The sequence below is a fragment of the Pongo pygmaeus genome, chromosome 4 (assembly GCF_028885625.2).
Source record: "Pongo pygmaeus isolate AG05252 chromosome 4, NHGRI_mPonPyg2-v2.0_pri, whole genome shotgun sequence".
NCBI lineage: Eukaryota > Metazoa > Chordata > Mammalia > Primates > Hominidae > Pongo > Pongo pygmaeus.
This window is the reverse complement of record NC_072377.2, coordinates 77493287-77511207: the sequence shown is the minus strand read 5'-3', so window position 1 is coordinate 77511207 and position 17921 is coordinate 77493287. Positions and strand designations below refer to the sequence as shown.

The 17921-nt window shown below is 37.4% G+C and overlaps 1 protein-coding gene across 5 annotated transcripts in view; it reads right to left on the bottom strand.

The window, feature by feature from the left end:
• The window catches only part of ARHGEF28 (Rho guanine nucleotide exchange factor 28), a 312580-nt gene that overhangs the window by 68248 nt on the left and 226411 nt on the right, over nucleotides 1-17921 (bottom strand). For all 5 annotated transcript variants that reach the window (XM_054486932.2, XM_054486933.2, XM_063664896.1 and 2 more), the window contains 5 exons: nucleotides 14505-14547; nucleotides 9410-9533; nucleotides 8968-9100; nucleotides 2243-2298; nucleotides 1102-1150 (listed from right to left, as the gene is read on the bottom strand). In XM_054486932.2, the coding sequence (XP_054342907.1) occupies nucleotides 1102-1150; nucleotides 2243-2298; nucleotides 8968-9100; nucleotides 9410-9533; nucleotides 14505-14547 (405 nt within the window). The remainder of the gene's footprint in view (nucleotides 1-1101; nucleotides 1151-2242; nucleotides 2299-8967; nucleotides 9101-9409; nucleotides 9534-14504; nucleotides 14548-17921) is intronic.

The window sequence follows — 17921 nt, the reverse complement described above, 5'->3', positions numbered from 1 at the left end:
CAATTCTAAGATACTATTTATTTTCACATTTAACCCTATGAAAATGAGAAGCCCCTTATAAGTGACATCATCAAAGAGACTTTTGGGGTCAAGGCAAGAGAGTGATGTGACAGTTGTTACTACCTGCACCAACTTAACCTAATATAACATTACACCCAATAGCATATTACCACAAATTTGCATGCATAATTGTCCCCTGATTAAAGTGGTTTTAAAATATCAGTCACACTTTGTTACATGGAAATGAAAAGTTACCACGCACTTAAAATTCCTGCCACATGTCAAGCAACACAACTTTAGGCAGAAGACGTCGCAAAATCTCTCGCAATAAAGCAAGAGATTTTCAAATTTAGGAGACATTGGCGTGATTGGTTCTTGTATGCAATGTAAAGAACTGTCAAAGGGCACCAATTATTTTAAAGAGAAACTGCTTAAATTTCAGCAATATACACTTCAGGAAAAACAGAGCCACCAAATTTTAAAATATGCAAACCAAACTCCAGTATGCCTGGAAATTTCACGGTCATTCTAAAGGTGCTAATGAGATCACAGCCTCTAGCACAGCTAATTAAACACCAGGTAACTATAATAATGGACAACAGAAACTGATAAGAATCTATAGACTCCAAATTTGAAGACTTTTTCCATCAAACATTGCGATTCTTAAAAAGAATGTGGTGTGTATTTGTATAGACAAATATATTACTGCAATATTACTATACTATGCTACTGCTAGGAAAACAAAGTAAGGTACATTTCATGTAGTATTTCTCTTTTCCTCGAAGGATTATTAATATATCAGCACAGCATATTCCACCAGACAGCATCTTAGAATTGAAGCAACATGTTAATACCTTCTCCTTATAGCCCTCTCTAATATAAAAGATCATATGGTACATACAACACAAAAGTTCTTAGGTTGGCCTAGAAGTTGATAGCCTTTTTGACGACTTTATAGAACTAAAAATTATGCCAAGCATATGTTATGAAAGAAGAAATAACTGGATAAATGAGAAAACAAAAGGAGATCTTTTTATAATGGAAAAATGTGTAGTATGTATTAAATTTTTAAAAGTTCTTGTCGTTTTCTACATCACTTACTTCCAAGGATGGTCTGTGGTTTGTTCTTGTTATATTTCTCTTGGAATTTCTGGTAAAGAATATTAGAAACACATAAATTAAGATCAAAGTATCATTGGACTATAAGAATATCCACATAGTTACACAGAACAGGATTCTTATCTATATCATTTTTGTTATTTTATTTCCAAGAGGAATTCAAAGCAAAAGACATTAAATGCAATGAAGAGTAAAATGTGATAATAAAATGTGCAGGTTATAATGAAGGGGCCTCGTGAACATGCACCTCCTGAACACTCCTGGCTTCATTAAAAGCCTCAGGGGAACAGAAACCAGAGATCTCCAGCTCATGTGTCCAGACCTAGGCTGAAAGTTCCTATCAATGCTGCCTTTCTCCTTCTTGTTTCTTGCTACCTGCTGCTATCCCTCCTGACTATAGGAAACAACCACCTGGAGCACTGAAATATCACCTTCAAAACAGCCCTCAACTCTGTGATCTAATGCAATATGTGTTCCTATTGACACAGAGGTTTGCAACTGCAAATTTCCCCCTGAAGGATCATCATGTTCACTCACATGCATCTGTGACATGACTACTGAGTGGAAAAGAAAGGAATAGAATCACAGACACCTTCACCTACTCAAGCCCATTCCCAACTACAGAGAACATTCTTCTAGTCCAGTGGTTCTCAAACTGAGGTCTCAGGACCAGCAGCAGCAGCATCACCTGCAAACTTGTTAGAAACGCACATTCTCAGGCTCCACCTCAGATCTACAGAATCAGAAATTCTGGAATTGGGGCCCAGAAATCTGTGTGGTCACAGGTCTTCCAGTGACTGTGAGGCTTGCAGACATTTGTGACTTACTACTCTGATCTTCATTTGCAGGTACCCAGGGCTTGCACTGGTAAACCAAGCAGGTCTCAACAGAAAGCCTAACCTAGCCACAGCATATAACACAAATATCTGGACTTGAGCTTTCCTTCCATTTCTAACAGTGTACAGTTAAGCAAATAACTATACACTTTGAGCATATGTTATGTTATCGCTATCATGATCACTTTAGAAATAAATCTAGATGGTAATAAAAAAGAGTAAAAGCTCAAATAGATACTATGAAGCAACCATGCTACATATATATTCACAGATCACTGAGCAATTACCTTGGTGCATGCAGGCACAGCATCTTTACAACCTTTGTGCACATTTGCATTACAGTCTGAAATAAAGGGAAAAGATACAAAAGCATCCATCTTACTTAATTTGTCTGAAATTATTAATACTACATCATGCTTTTACTGGTCATTATAAAAATAACACATAAACATTACAAATATCTGGAAAACTAAAGAAGGAAAGACAAATATTTAAATCACATGTATCCTCACCACTCAAGCACAAGCAGAATGCTATTATTTTGATCTCTTTGGAGATATTTCTCCCCTTATGCACAGGATCTTATCAATTACTAAATCAGAAGTTACGAATGATATGCACTTCTGCAATGTTCTGTGTCTCCCTGAGAACTCACTTCCTATTACATGCATTACATTGCATGGGATTTCTGACACCTGGCTGGTAGTAACTCCCCACTCCCACATTGGGTAAAATGCCTATCACAAGCAGAAGAAAGAAGACAAACTCTTAACAATGCTGAAAAAAATGTATTGTGAGGTCTTGGCAAGAATTCCTACTAACCAGAAATTTGAGGTAGTCTAATTAAATGAGAAATGTTAGCCCTGTGCCCATTGTTTTATATCATAAACAATGGGCACATGTCATAAAACAATGTCGTCTCACTGGAAGAATGTAAGGGAATACTTTCCCTGCCCCTTTCTGCCCATGAACACAGACACTGAGGCTGTCCTCATGGAAAGCTGCACTGCGTGGGCACTGGTTGCTGCCAAGCTGTTGTCTTTGGGTCCTTTCCCTTCCCACCTGCACATCACCACCCCACACACACTGTAGCATAGACCGAGGAGCCTGGGTGCATCAGAAACATATGCAGAAGGAATCCTTCTGTGGGAGTGGAAGATCCCATGTTGGTCCATCAAAGCCACGCTGCATAAATGCCAGTGACCCAACAAGAACTGGGCAGGAAGCTGAGCCCTACGACTGTCCTCAGGCTGCAGGTCTGAAGAGGCATTTCAGTCAGCACGCCAGTGGCCAGCAAGCAGGGCCCAAGGCTAATCTATGCATTGGCCTGGCTGATAAGCATCAGATTCAGACAGCCCTCTCCTCATTGCAGAGTGAGTAAATAATAGGGAAAATGTAGATACCCTAAGATACCACAGAACAAAGTTACACCAATAACACACCAGAAGAAGCAACCACTGAATACTAGATCCAGAAATAGGAAAGAAACTTTAGATACTTGAACATTGTTCTTGATAAGAGACAGAAGACGGGGGCCTCAGTAAAATAGAATGAAACGGCATGAAGGGAGAATAGGATGTGAGACTTGGCCTGCAGGAGGAGAGGAAAATGGAGCTTCATGAGACAGGCAAGGACTGCAAGGAAGGGAAAGAGACAAGAGCACAATCTGAACTGAACTGAGAAGGATCTGTGTGGCACAGACATCAAAGCCGAGCTATGAAATTACACTTGAAAGACTCCCTCCAGAATGTGGAGAAGAGGAAGGGTATAATTATAAAATAGATGTCATACAAAGAACATAGATAGCAGAGATCACACTTACCCAAGGAAGAGATCAGAAAAATTAGATCAGAAGCAGTGACAGTCAAAGCCACCATAGACAAGAATTCTATAAAGCTGAAAAAGCACCCAAAATGACACATCAAAAGTTCTCACTGTTTCCTAAGAAAAATAATTAAATGACACCTATTCTATAGACATATCCTCATAATATCCATATGATTAAAAAGTGAAAATTCCTCAAGCATAAGGCAGAAAACAAGGGTTATCAACAAAGGAATAGCATCAGGTTGGCCCTAGACTTTTCCACTTTAACAATAAATGCCCAAATCTGTTGGAGCAATGTTGGCAAGGCAATGAAGGGAAAAGACTTTGGTCCAAGAATTTATTTAACTAAGTTGTTTTTCTTGTGTGAAAAAAAAAAAAAAACAATATGTCCCTTAGTACATGAAGTTTCAGATCAACAGATCGCTCCTATTTTAGCCTTTTGAGGACAGAATCAAAATTAGGAGTTCAAGAAGGATTCACTGTAGTTTTTTTTTTTTTTTAAAGAAACAAAAGTGAGCAGTAAAACAAGCTAAACAAAGAACCACATCTAAAAAACTGCAGGTAGAGATAGAGCTGAATAAAAGAGTCAACTTTTTTTTGAAATAGAAAATTATACTTGAAAGATTAAATATAATAATCTTATGAAAAGAATAATAATTAATTTGGTGTATTAACAGAGGCTGGGCTGGGGGAGAGTAAACATAATGGAAATAAAAAAGTATTAAATTATTAGCCTTCCACAGCCTTAAAGCTACTATTAGTTGATATTAAAAGAGCATATCTTGCCAAATCCCTGGAGAAGACAAAAGCAAACAACACATGGTCTAAATAGCTAAACTAGACATCAAGGAAAAGAGCAAGGACCTATTAAAGATATGTTGGTAGCAGTAAAATTAAATGTAAAATGTTAAAAACCCTGTTATAAAACAACATCCTTCAGCTACATTACAGATTACCTCCAGCTAAATTAAAGACATGCACCTCAAATTGAAAACACAGAAATAGTTGAGAGAAATACAAACAAATGGAAAGCAGGAGGAATATTAAGTTTAGACAAGGTAAAACTAAATGCAAAAGGCATCTAATGAAGTTAAAAGGATAATTTTATGTTGATTAAGGTTAAACCTGCAATGAAGATATGATATATACATTTCTGTGTAACAGATAATGTAGCATCAAAATAATAGCCAACAAACTTATTTATAAGCAAGGGTAATTTTATAGAAATATAATTTTGTGGAAAATTTGCAACTCAGGCTTTAACAGAGGAAAATTACACAAGAATTTTGAATACTTATACAATACTATGTGTTGTTTTATATCATATCTTGTTTTTAAGATTAGGAATATTAACCTTCACAATTAAAAACAAAAATGCACCCATGGAAAAAGATTATTTAACCAAAACAGCAGAGACTGTATGTGTCATATTTGTATTGCTCAATGTAAAAACCTTAATATGAATAAGCAAAGTTTAAACCACCCTCTCCCCCAGCCAAAAAGTAACTCTGTAAATTTTGAAATTACTTCTAAAAAAAATTGTGGGTAAAAGAGGAAATCAAATATACACTTTGACCTACTCATACTGATTCTAGAATTTAATCTTAGGCAATTACCAAATATGTGGACAATGATATGTGCAAAAGAATGCTCATTGCCAAATTATTTGTTTAAAAACTTAGGAAAAAATTAAATGTTCAGAAACAAATAGTTAAATACATTTGATGCCAGCATCAAATGAAACAGCATTAAAAGCTCACATATAGCTGGGTGTTGTGGCATGTGCCTGTAGTCCCAGCTACTCAGGAGGCTGAGGCAGGAGAATCGCTTGAGCCTGGGAGGCAGTGGTTGCAGTAAGCTGAGACTGTACCACTGGACTCCAGCCTGGGCAACAGAGCGAGGCTCCCATAGTTTTTTATGGTTATAAGGAACTCCATTAAAATATTAATAGTCTTTTTCTCTAAGTGGTAATATTATAAAAAGTTTCTGCTTAAACCTTATAACTTCTATAAATACTATTCCTTTTTTAAGAAATGACTCTTTTTAAAGCTAAATGTATCCTAGGTATTTTCAGCAATTTCCATCACATCCACTCAACTCAATGAACCAACATATTCTTTACTACAAAAATTTCCCTTTCAGGGAGCCCTGGCTCCCTAGGTTTTACTGGTCGCCAGCTCTGCATGAGTGACTCGGGACCTACACGGGAGTCATCGTGTGATTAGGGCCCTAAAATAACTTTGTTTCTTTTAATAGTTAAAACCCAAGGAGACCGTACATAATCCAATTTTAAATGGATATGAAAGTGATAGGCAGGAGTTTGGACCACAGTGGTCAGGGAAGACCTCCAAAGAGGAGGTAAAAAACCAGGATCTATGCAGAGGAGTGGGGGAAACTGAGAGGAAGGAGATGATCACAAGCAAAATAGCAGAGGCAGGAAATCACACGCAGTGGGAGGAAAGTGCAACAGAACTGGCGGGGCCTCAGACTGTAAACTAAGGCTGAAGGGGGGCCTAGGGGTCTAATGAGCAGGTCCAGATGAGGGAACCAAATGCCCATGGGAAGAGCTTGGACTTAGCCCAGTAAACACAAGAGAGGTCCTTAAGTTTATGTGGGCTGAAGAAAGTGGTGTTTTACAAAGATTACTGTGGGAAAAGTACTGATCATAAATTGTAGATGAACATACCTGGAAAGGAAGAAACTAGCACAATTGCCTCCCAGTACTCTAGAAGGCGGTGATGAGAATCTCCCAGAGTGGCAACAGTGAGACGGGAAAGAAAAGAGTGACTGAGTGACATTGACAGGAGGGACAAGAGGGCAGTGGAATTAAAGCAGCCAGGGTTGAAGCTTGTGATGCCAGGAACACAAGCCCAAGGATGGCCTGCTGGGCGTGGACTTTGAGGTCGGTTTTTAGACACATTGGGTTTCAAAGACGATGAAATCTTTGAGTGATGATTCCCACACATGGTCTCCCTACGAGCCCCTGTGCCTGCCACAGTCTTAGTTTATACCTGTAGTTTTTACCATAATTCTCCAAAGTGGCCATAAATTACATGGGTACTTAGCCTCTGGGCCATAAATTACATGGTACTGAACATGGAAATACAAAGTGAGTAAAGAAGATATTAATATAGGAGTAACAGGTCTAAATATGATATTTTGGAATATAAGATTGGATGACTATACTTAGAAACAATCAAGGCAAAATGAACAAGTGCCCAAGAACTAAGTTCTGCGTGTACCCAGTATTAGGGAAAAGGAGACAACCCAGATGGTAAAACAGAAGAGCAGTGTGCCACAGAAAAGAAGGAAACATCCCTGAAAGGAGAGATGTTGACCTGGAAACAAGAGACCAGTGAGTCTGAACAATGAGGAAAGACTGACACTTGACTAGAAGGTGACTCTCAGTTTCCATCAAAAGCAGAACTTCTGTTAAGCAGTATGCACAGAGGTCAAAATGCAGATGGTTAATGAAGAAATGGCAGAGACAGGCTTAAAAGCAGTGGGTAGAGATTATTCAACTTGAGTCTGTCTTAAAACAGGGGAGGGAAAGGTCTTGGGTGTGGCCGGGGATGCATCGAAGGGCTCAAGTCCACAAGTCCACCCATAAGGGTGGAACAACAACCTAGGAAACACACGCCCATCACACGAATGAACCAACCGCTGAAGTGTGGGCAGGCCAGAAACAACCCATAAATGACACTTGGAGCAAATCTCTAAAAATGTAGGAAATTAAACCACATCTGAGCAGCCTGATGCTACTTCAGATCCAGGAAAAGAAAGAAATCAAGTTTTCAAGGAAAGCAAAATTCAAACATGCAATAAAGTCAGCATAATTAAACACAGTGTCAACTGTGAGAAGAAAATTCGATCTGCCTCTAATGCCATATGTGGATTGTATTTTGATCAGATGTCCAGCTGTAGATACATCTAAATTTTTTAATTCAATCATTTTCAACAAATGTAATGAAGAGCTTCAGATGTAAACTTCCCCTGCTCCTCTCTTCCCTTTGTGCTCCCATCCCACCTCTCAAATATTCCCACAATTCTGGCGATCAACAAATACCCTGAAATCTGTTCCACCTGCCTGCGCCTCACTACTTTTTCTCTGAATTATTCTTTCATTCAACAAATATTTACTAAGCCCCTATTATGTACAAGGTAATTGTTCTACCCACTCTGCATATAGCAGAGAACAAATTCAACAGACAAAAATCTAGCCCCCATATGCAAACTGTATAGTAAGTTAGATTATGGTAAATATTATAATGGGAAAAAATGCCAGGAGGAGGGGAAGGATGAGCCAGGCACTGGAAGATCAGGAAAGGCTGCCTGAGAAGCTGTTGTCTGAGTGATCCATGTGGGTATCTGAGGAAAGAGTGTTGCAATTAGAAGGAACAGCCAGAGAAGGCCCTAAGGCAGGAGCATGACTGCCATGTTCGAAAAACAGCAAAGATGCCAGTGTGACTGGAGCAGAGGGAGTAATGGAGGGAGAGGACAGATCACATGGGAACTTGCTGTCACTGTAAGGACTTAAGGACTTCAGTCTATACTTGAGGTATAGGAAGCCATTGGGAGATATTTTTGAACACAGTGATATACGCCTTTACAAGCTCACTCTGGCTAATGCTTTGAGAACAGACTTTAGGGGTAAAAGCACAAGGAAGCCAGTTGGAATGCTGTAGAAATGGTGGCTTTAGACCAGAATGATATCAGTGGTAGGGGTGACAAGTGCCTGGGTTTTATATGTTTTCTGAAAATAGAGCCAAGAGGATTGTTGATGGATTGGATGTGGGATGTGAGAAAATGGGAGGTATAAAGATGTACTCCAAAAGTTTTGGCATGAACATCTGGTTGGAATGATCAAGTTGCCATTAAAAGCTGAGAGCATCAGCTTTTAGGTGAGCACAGAAGGGGGAGATGTAACATCTAAGAAGCTCTTTAGACATCCCAGTGGAGACATCAAGTAGACAGTGAGGCATACAAATCTGGGGTTCAGACAGGCTATCAGTTATGGACGAAACACACTGACTCTAACCAGTATCAGTCATTGCTTGGTAAACGGTTCAGTCATATGTGTGGCACTAAAAAGGTTTATGTAAATGTATTGAGCAATGAGCCTCTTCCCAAGGTTGCTGTCAGGAGATGAAATGCAAAGACAGTGCACATAGACCTGAGAACTTACTGGAACACTGCAGTGACTCTTTCCCCAGGAGTGTTTTATCACAAACCAAACACTGCAGAACCCCAGAGAATGTTCCTGGGGCAAACTGATGTCGATTCAGCTTCTCTTTATCTTTGGCATCCTTGCTTTTTGTCTTCAGATGCAGCAGCAGCAGCAGTAGGAAAGTGGGGAAAAATGAGAAAAGGAAAACGCTGTGAGCCAACTTTCTTATAGAAATCATCTGAGCAAAGTCTCTACATTTTCCATCAGAATATAAGGACTGCACACAGAGGGACACCGTAACACCTAAATGTGATATTCTGGGCTTTAGCAATATTCCATAAGAAATATGTGTAAATAAAATCTAAGGTAAGTGATTTTAAAGGGAAAGTGGAAATTATACTAACTGCTGAGAAACTAAAACATCTATATTTTATAGAAAATAAGTGAATAATTTAATTACCTTTGATTTATTCCGAGGGCTAGTCATCCTATTCATGAGGAAACTGAAAGTTCGACTCACTTTATATTTTTCAGACTCTGATTTGGCAGGTATGATGTATTTATCCCATTCTTCTTCCTGAATTCTACAAAAACAGAATCTGTTATCATGGCCTATAGGACTTAAACAGGAAGAACAGCATATACGTGTGTGTGTATGTGTGTGTGTGTGTGTGTGTGTATATACACATGTATGTATGTGTATATATTTTTTTCAGGTTTTAGTGGCTGTTCTAAAGAGAAAGAAAATTCATTAAAAATACACCCTATAGCATAAGTGAACAGACATGTGATTAGAGCAACAATCTCACAATGTCAACAATTATAGAACATAGGTGGTGGAAGTGGGTATACACTAGATAATTCTCTCAACTTTTCTGTATACTTGAAAATTTTCATAATAAAATATTGAGGAAACAAACCTTAGACTTATAATTTTACCCTGAAAACACTCAACTTCCTGTTTACTATGCTAGTAAGAATTCCCCAGAGCACAGAGAAGCCAAATAACCAACAATATGCAACTGGATTTTATTTGTTTTTGGAACACAGAGATAACACTCAGTAGACACGTTTCCCCTGTTGATACGGCCTGAGAAACAGACTGACTGCCACTCGGTGCAGCCTCTCCCACTCAGCACAATCTGAGACTCTCTAGGTTGTGGAATAGAGAGGCTGTGGATACTCCATAAAATAAGAAGCAAGGTAGAGGTAACTGTACCCAACCCATGAATACCCTGAACACTGTTTATTTTCTTCTAATCCACAATACAATTATTCTCTAGAAAAAAAATATCCAGACTATGAAAGTTACAATTCCCCCTAGAGCTTCCTCTGATAATCTTATATTTCTATTATTACTGAGGAAAGAATGAATTAAAAATCAACCTAAATATCATGTCAAACCAGGTAACACTTCTGTAGATGATTTCCATAGTGATTACTTCCTAACTAAAGTCTCTCCTACTCCCTAAAATTCTCACCTTTCCATACTGATAACTAACACATTTATCTCTGGGAAGTATTTAAAAGCAATCAAATTACTGATATATACCAAAATATATATCATTATATTTTGTGAAAATATTGCTTTCAATGACAACTTTCTAGGACTTTGATTGTTCTTATCTAATTAATGACAGGCTTAGACTAAATTATTTCCAAGACCCCTTCCACACTTTAATATGGTACATATTATAATAAAACTTTAAGTTATTTAAGCTCTATTTTAGGTTTTAGAGCTCAAACCTATTAATGCATTTAGAAAAAAAAAAAATACATGGCTTAAGAGCTGCCTCTTGACCATGTAGATCTAAAGGTATAGTCAGAACAGTGTTATGTCCTGTTACTCGAAGCCTGCACAGTAAATGAAATTGGGCTTGCTGCTTAGAGAAAACATTTTAAAAGGCAGAAGAAAAAGGAAGTGAATAGAATTAAACACACCCTATGCCAACAGAGTAGTGAAAGAATCTCAGACCCTCTTAATTTCCTTTATACTTCCATGCTACCTCTAGTCATTTTTACCTAGGATAACTGACTGGTTAATATAATCCGAAATTTCCCATAACCTCTGGTGTCTTACGCATCCTAATTTGCAAAATTTGTGCCATAATATTCAACAGGCTCACTTTCAGAATTGGGGGAAAAAATACATTTGAGAGTTTGAAAAGACTCCTCTCTTGGAAGGCCTTTTGTGACCCCACCAAATGCTATCCAATGTCTAAGAGAAGAGAAGAGTGATGAGGAGACCTAATATCAGAATTAAAGAATGGTTAGGTCATTGTGGATTTTGAGGTCAAGAAGCCCCTTTTGTACTTCCCAGCAGGAACACAACTAAACTATTGCAAATAAAAGAAAATTAATTATTGGTTACCCAACTCTACTCCCAACTCCCCTGCTACAGAAGACTATATCAAAAACGACAGCTTCCACATTGATTAAAAACTTATAAGTGCACAATTTATCATATATCCTTTATACTTCTACAACATGACACTTTAACTTTTTTTTTTTTTTTTTTTTGAGATGGAGTTTTGCTCTCGTTGCCTAGGCTGGAGTGCAATGGCGTGATCTTGGCTCACTGCAACCTCAGGCTCCCAGGTTCAAGTGATTCACCTGCCTCAGCCTCCTGAGTAGCTGGAATTACAGGCACCCACCACCACGCCTAGCTGATTTTCGTATTTTTAGTAGAGATGGGGTTTTGCCATGTTGGCCAGGCTGGTCTGGAACTCCTGACCTCTGGTGATCTGCCCACCTGGGCCTCCCAAAGTGCTGGGATTACAAACGTGAGCCACCGCACCCAGCCGATACTTCAACTTTTTAAGCTGAGGTTGATAAGACCTGAGAGATAACAGTGTAAACATAAAAATGCTTTTTTAAAAATATTATTAATTATGAAATATGAAAATTTAAACCATCACCCAACCTGGTAGAAATGTGAATATCATCGTCATAATCCACTATCCGATTATGAAGATGGATAATACTGTATAACCTCTGGGCAAATGTAGAAGATTGGTTGCTTCATTTCATATCTAATTTAATTATGTGATATTTACCTATATTAAAATCAGGCACTTTAGAAAATAATTGAGAAGAGAAAACCCTCAAATAATTTCATAATAGAATTTAAATAGCTTTTACATTTGTAAGAATCTGGAAAGATTAAGTTATTTTTCACATCCCAGAACAAGAATGTCTAATCTCTATTATTAGTTTGATGACCGATAGTATCACTCACAATAAAGTTTTACAAACCCTTCTCAGAGCCTTTAATGGTATTGCCTTTTCAATAGGTAAAATAGACATTTAAAACATATTAAGAATATGGATTCTTAATATTTTAACCCTTAATCTATTTAAAGAATTGGCATCTAAAGTGTTTTTTTGTTGTTGTTGTTTTTGGGTTTTTTGTTTTTGTTTTTGTTTTTGTTTGAGATGGAGTCTGGCTCTGTCGCCCAGACTAGGATGCCGTGGCACGATCTCGGCCCATTGCAACCTCTGCCTTCCAGGTTCAAGCCATTCTCCTGCCTCAGCCTCCTGAGTAGCTGGGATTGCAGGCGCCCGCCACCACACCTGGCTAATTTTTGTATTTTTTAGTAGAAACAGGGTTTCCTCATGCTGACTAGGCTGGTCTCAAATTCCTGACCTCAGATGATCCGCCCGCCTCTGCCTCCCAAAATACTGGGATTACAGGCATGAGCCACCGCACCCGGCCTAAACGGCTGAAAGAAGTTCCTGCTATGCAGATTGAAAATTGACACAGTGGAACTTCTGTTAACACTCAGATCCTCAGATGTGAAGAAAGAGGAGGAGAAGGAGGAAATATACACAATATATTTAAGACAGATGGTGGCAGTAAAATAATCAAGTCATGCCTATAATTTTTAAGAAATTAGAATAGAGTGCTGAAATGAGCCTGCAAGGTATAGAGTGAGCTCATTTTTTACATGGATGTCCCCTTTTCTAGAAACTAAGTGATTAATACAAATAAGAGAATATCAAAGAAGGCATCATCTCAGGTAAATACCTATAACATGACCAAAGCAAAGCATTAGGTATGGCTTGGGATCTTATTGGCATATCCAACAAGATAAGATAGCAGGAATAGAGTGGGTGAGATGAAAGATCTACTCTACTAGACACACCAAGGAATATGACTGAGAGAGTAAGATGCTTTCAGGATGTGGACCAAGAAAGATTAAAGAATAGAAAGAAATAGAAAACAAAAACAAGAGTGACAGAGAACGAAGAACCAGATAAAAAGAAACTTCACAAAGATGCCATCGAAGTGAAAATATTTTATAGGCTACTATTTAGCCAAGTATAACATTGGCTCCTTCGGTCTTAAATCTCTCTCCTAATGACAAATGAATATTTTTTATATTTTTAATTTAAAAAATTCTTGATAACAATCCATTATTTCTCCAGTTGTTAAAAAGATGACTGTTAATCAAAATGATGACCAAGATGAAGATCAAATTCCAGAATGAGGAAGTAAATTGCTTAAATGAGGTAATAAATGTAAACTGCTTAAAACAGTACAAGGCACATACAAATGTTCAATAATTGTCAGTAATTACTGCTTTTGATATCATCATCCTCATTGCCATTGTCACGAAGTCAACTTCATCATCATCCTATCTTTCAAGGGCATTCTTAATCTTCCTGTTTGTATCATTTGAAAGTTTCTATTCTGGTTTCAAAAAAAAAAAATAGAAATGATCCAAAGGAGGCTTTTTCTTATTAATACTTAGATTCCAAGATTTAAAACAAAACACCCCATCTTGATCCGTATACCAAAACGTTTCAAAGTTTTAGCATTAATCTCAAACAAAATTAAACCATTTCACTCTTTTCAGATGGTCTCTTAAAGTCAAACATGCGTGCCATTCTGGCACTTGTTTTGCATATAACCCTGGGGCTATTTCACAGTGTGACTCATGGGCAGTTAGTTATTCAACACCAACAGAAACCAACAATCATGCTTGCACAGTGGTCTGCTTCCCAAGCTATACTCCAACAACAGTTTTACCTTCTAGGAGAAAGAGAAGCTTAGGTTAAATCTGCATCTCAACCAGGAAACTGATCATGCTTAAAAGTCTTCTGCATTGTTTATTCTTTGTTTCCAGCTGAAGGGCTACTAGGCAAAAATCCATAAAGAGACAGAAGGGATGTTTAGGCACTTTCTATCATTGACCACCCAGGGTTCTGTTACTAAAGTAAGTCCCCTTGTCACCGTGGAACAGAGCTGGAGAAAACATGTTGCCTTTCTAAAACAGGTAGTCCTCACACTGCTCCCCTTGAGGGTGTTTGGCTTTGAAGATACCCAAACAGAACATGCTGTCCCCAATCCTGAGGCCTGCACAGCCAAGGACTGAAAGGGGAGGGCTGGCAGATCTATCCTGATACAGATCCCAGAGGGAGCAAAGGATCTTAGGCAGGCTTGTTACATGGAAACCTCTCATGAACTAGTGAACAGATAGCAAAAATGATGTGTGGACATTTCCAAAGAAGGATCATGCAGTTCCTCAGGAAAACTGGAATACTTAAAGTACCTTTTTTCTCTTGGTGGCTCCGGTAAGCTGTAAGCTCTTTGCTCTACAAGACACAGAACAATAAAATGAAAACGAAGGCAGACAACTGGCAGTCATATGTTAGTCTGAAATGCATACTCAACCATATTGTATCATTATACACACCACCAGCTAGAAAATAATGAGAAAATGAGTAATCTTATATAAGTAAGGCATTGCTCTGGATTTTATCACTTTCCGTAATTTAAAGAGGGTAGGGAGAAGGCCAAAATATGCCAACATTTAATGACTTTATGAACGAAGTTAGCATCAGCAAGGGACAGCAAACATTTTCAGAAGTGCAGAAAATTAGTTCTATCTTTTTGGATACTTTTCACTAGAGTCATCCCTATTCTTCATAACACTAATCCCCTAACATACAGAACCAATAAATAACTGCTTTTAAACAAAGCTCAAATGAAGTCTTGAAGGACAGCATAAGAAGAGTTAATTTTCATATAGCTGCAATGTCCTCATAAAATCCTAGCAGCAGAGAATTCAGAGATGTGCTCTGTGGCTCATGGGAAAGGGAGGACCATTTTTTTCATTGGACTTGTGGAGGGGGGCAGAAGGGGAGGTTCATGCAAGCAGCTTGGAGCCATCTTGTTTCCAGAGTTGAAGTACTCACTACAGGGATGGAGTAGAGACACTGATTTAGACAGTGAGAGAGCCTGAAGGAGGGGGCAGTCACTGTGGAGCACACCATCTACACAGCAGGGACAAATCCTTCACTCTCACAATCCAAAACAGTGAAGAGGCATAACTAGGTTGCAAAGGGAAATGATACATAAGGAGGAAAACAAATACATATCTCCTGAAATGGGTAATATCAAATGTTGCACCTAATACTATCTTGTATGTAATAGGAAATCTACTTTGAAGAATTTGAAGCCTTTATTTTATGGCCATCATCAAGTGTTTCTCAAATTAAGTCATAGGCATAAATCACTATTCTTATGGTAAATAGGCTGAAGTACCAACAGAATAAGCCACCAACTGTTCAAAATCCAATTAAATTCCATCCATCAGCTCACAACGTTTTCAAAAGTATGTTTACGTCATTTCTCAAATTCTTAAATGCAGAACCCCTTTGTCCCCCTTGGTGAGACTGTAGTTATCATTTTAATATTGGCAAGGTTCCTTTCTGCCTAAAACTACAATAGACCAAAGGGAATTATAAAACTAGATTTTGTTTTATGTATACAAACATCAAAAATAAAGTTGCCATCATTGTACTCTTGGCTCAAAAAAAAAAAGACACATGAGAAATTACAGTAAGTAACTCTTTGGAAGTGACAAGGAAGACAGAACATCACAAATAATAATAAAAAGGACTGAAAGCATCCTAGGGTTGTATGTCTGCATTACAGCTCTCATATGGGAGCTTCCCTCTGGGACATAAGGAGACTTGGACTCTGTTCAAATAGACCTGAAATTTTTTAGGACTATTAAAAACTCATCAAGAAAGGATTTATGGCAACACAAACCTCAATTTACTTTTGATTAATCCAAGCAGACTAAACAATGAAACATTAGAATATATCTTTGCATTAGGCAAGCTTTCACGTTTGTGCTTTGATTACGTAAACACAGATAAAATTATTCCTTCTTCATTAGTAGTTAATTTATTTTTCATAGTCCTATGGTATTGACTGACCTAAATGGTAAATGGTATCAATCCAAATGTTTGCAGCCATATAAGTCTATCCACTGGAATTTTCATATATTTAGTGAGTAGCCTCCACCTAAATTGCCTGGTTCTAACTGTTACCTTCTGGATAGTATCAAATTTCATTCAAGTAGCCTTGTCTTTAAATATACCGTCTAAAGATAAGGTTTCGTTTACTGAAAACCAAAGCAGTTGATATCAGCTTTTTATTCTAACTCATATGCAAAGGTTTCAGGCTTGCATGTAAGGTAAAGACACCCTTCCTTGATCATTAAAGAATAAGTAAATTAGGGCTATTTTGCCTTCTGAACAATAACTTTCCTCTTAATTGTGTGGTCAATAATTTCAAACTCTAGAGATATCTGACTTCATAGATCAAAGACCACAGATCTAAAGGCAATGCCATAATTTGAAGCACAGAAAGCTTAAACATGTTTTCCAAATAGTAACAATGTGAGGTTAATTCATCAGCTGGGACTATCAGTGAAAAGGTGTCAAGCCACTATTAAAAATATACCAACCTAAACTAAGGCTGGGGAGACCTGGAGACCTAGAAAGAACCCATGAAGTAAAAAACAAAAATCCAGAACAAATTCAATCCATCTTCTTTACCCTGTCCTCTCAAGGTAGTTGTATCCTTTCTTTCTCTTGTAACTTTTCTTCATCTCCCCATTCCAAAAATAAAAACTGACATGTATTATCAGTCTTGCTCTCTTCTCTTCTAACAGCACATCCCAGAAAAAGGAAAACAAAAATCACGGTAGCATTTCTTTTGTGTTTTATCTATCTTTTTCTCATATTCACTCAACAAATATTTATTGAACATCTGGCATATATGTCATTATTCTAGGACAGCAGTTTCAAGCACCAAGATTATGTTTTCAGTATTGTTCTGCATGGCATAAAAATGCAAAATAACAATTTAATAAGCAAGAATAAGAAAAAAGAGAAGGAATAAAATAAATCCTATTTTAAATATTTTATCTTGAGAAAATATTTGAGTAGTACTTAAGAGTACTTAAGTTTATCTCTTGCTTTCTGAATCTTTTAAGTCCCTTAAGGATAACAGACAATAAAGATATTCTCTAAGACATTGACAAAAATTTCATTATAATGCTATGTATTATGCATTGGCATGAATACTTTCAAATATGCTTTTTAATATAATTATTACATATTAATTACAGAAAGTATGAAATAATTACATTTCAAAATGGGGGCAGGTGAAAATGGGAGGAGTGGCTTAGAGAGGATACAAGGGGAGCTTTAAGTTGTACATAATTTTTCCATTTATAGATCTGAATTCATGTGAAAATTCAAGATGCATATTTATGATTTGCACTCCTTTTTGTATGTATCCTATATTTCAATTAAAAGTTTATTGCCTAAAAGTTATATTTCTAATTGCCTACATTGCCTATCTCAACCAAAAAAATGTTGAGATATATTTAATCATGTTACAAATATGTTATTTCAACTCTCCAAAGTCCCTTTCTAAAAAAAGAAAGAAGAAAATCCATTCTGCAACACTCTGGCTCTGAGGAGTTGGATTATGTTAGCAATGTATATATGAGACAAAAGTAATTTTTATAATTTACTCAAATAAAATCCTCTAAGGCCCTCATAATAATATAACCGGAATCAATTCTAATTTACACTATCCTTGAGGAAAACATTTTATTCAAAGAATAAAGCAACAGAGAGGTGTGCATGCAGTTGTAACTTCATCA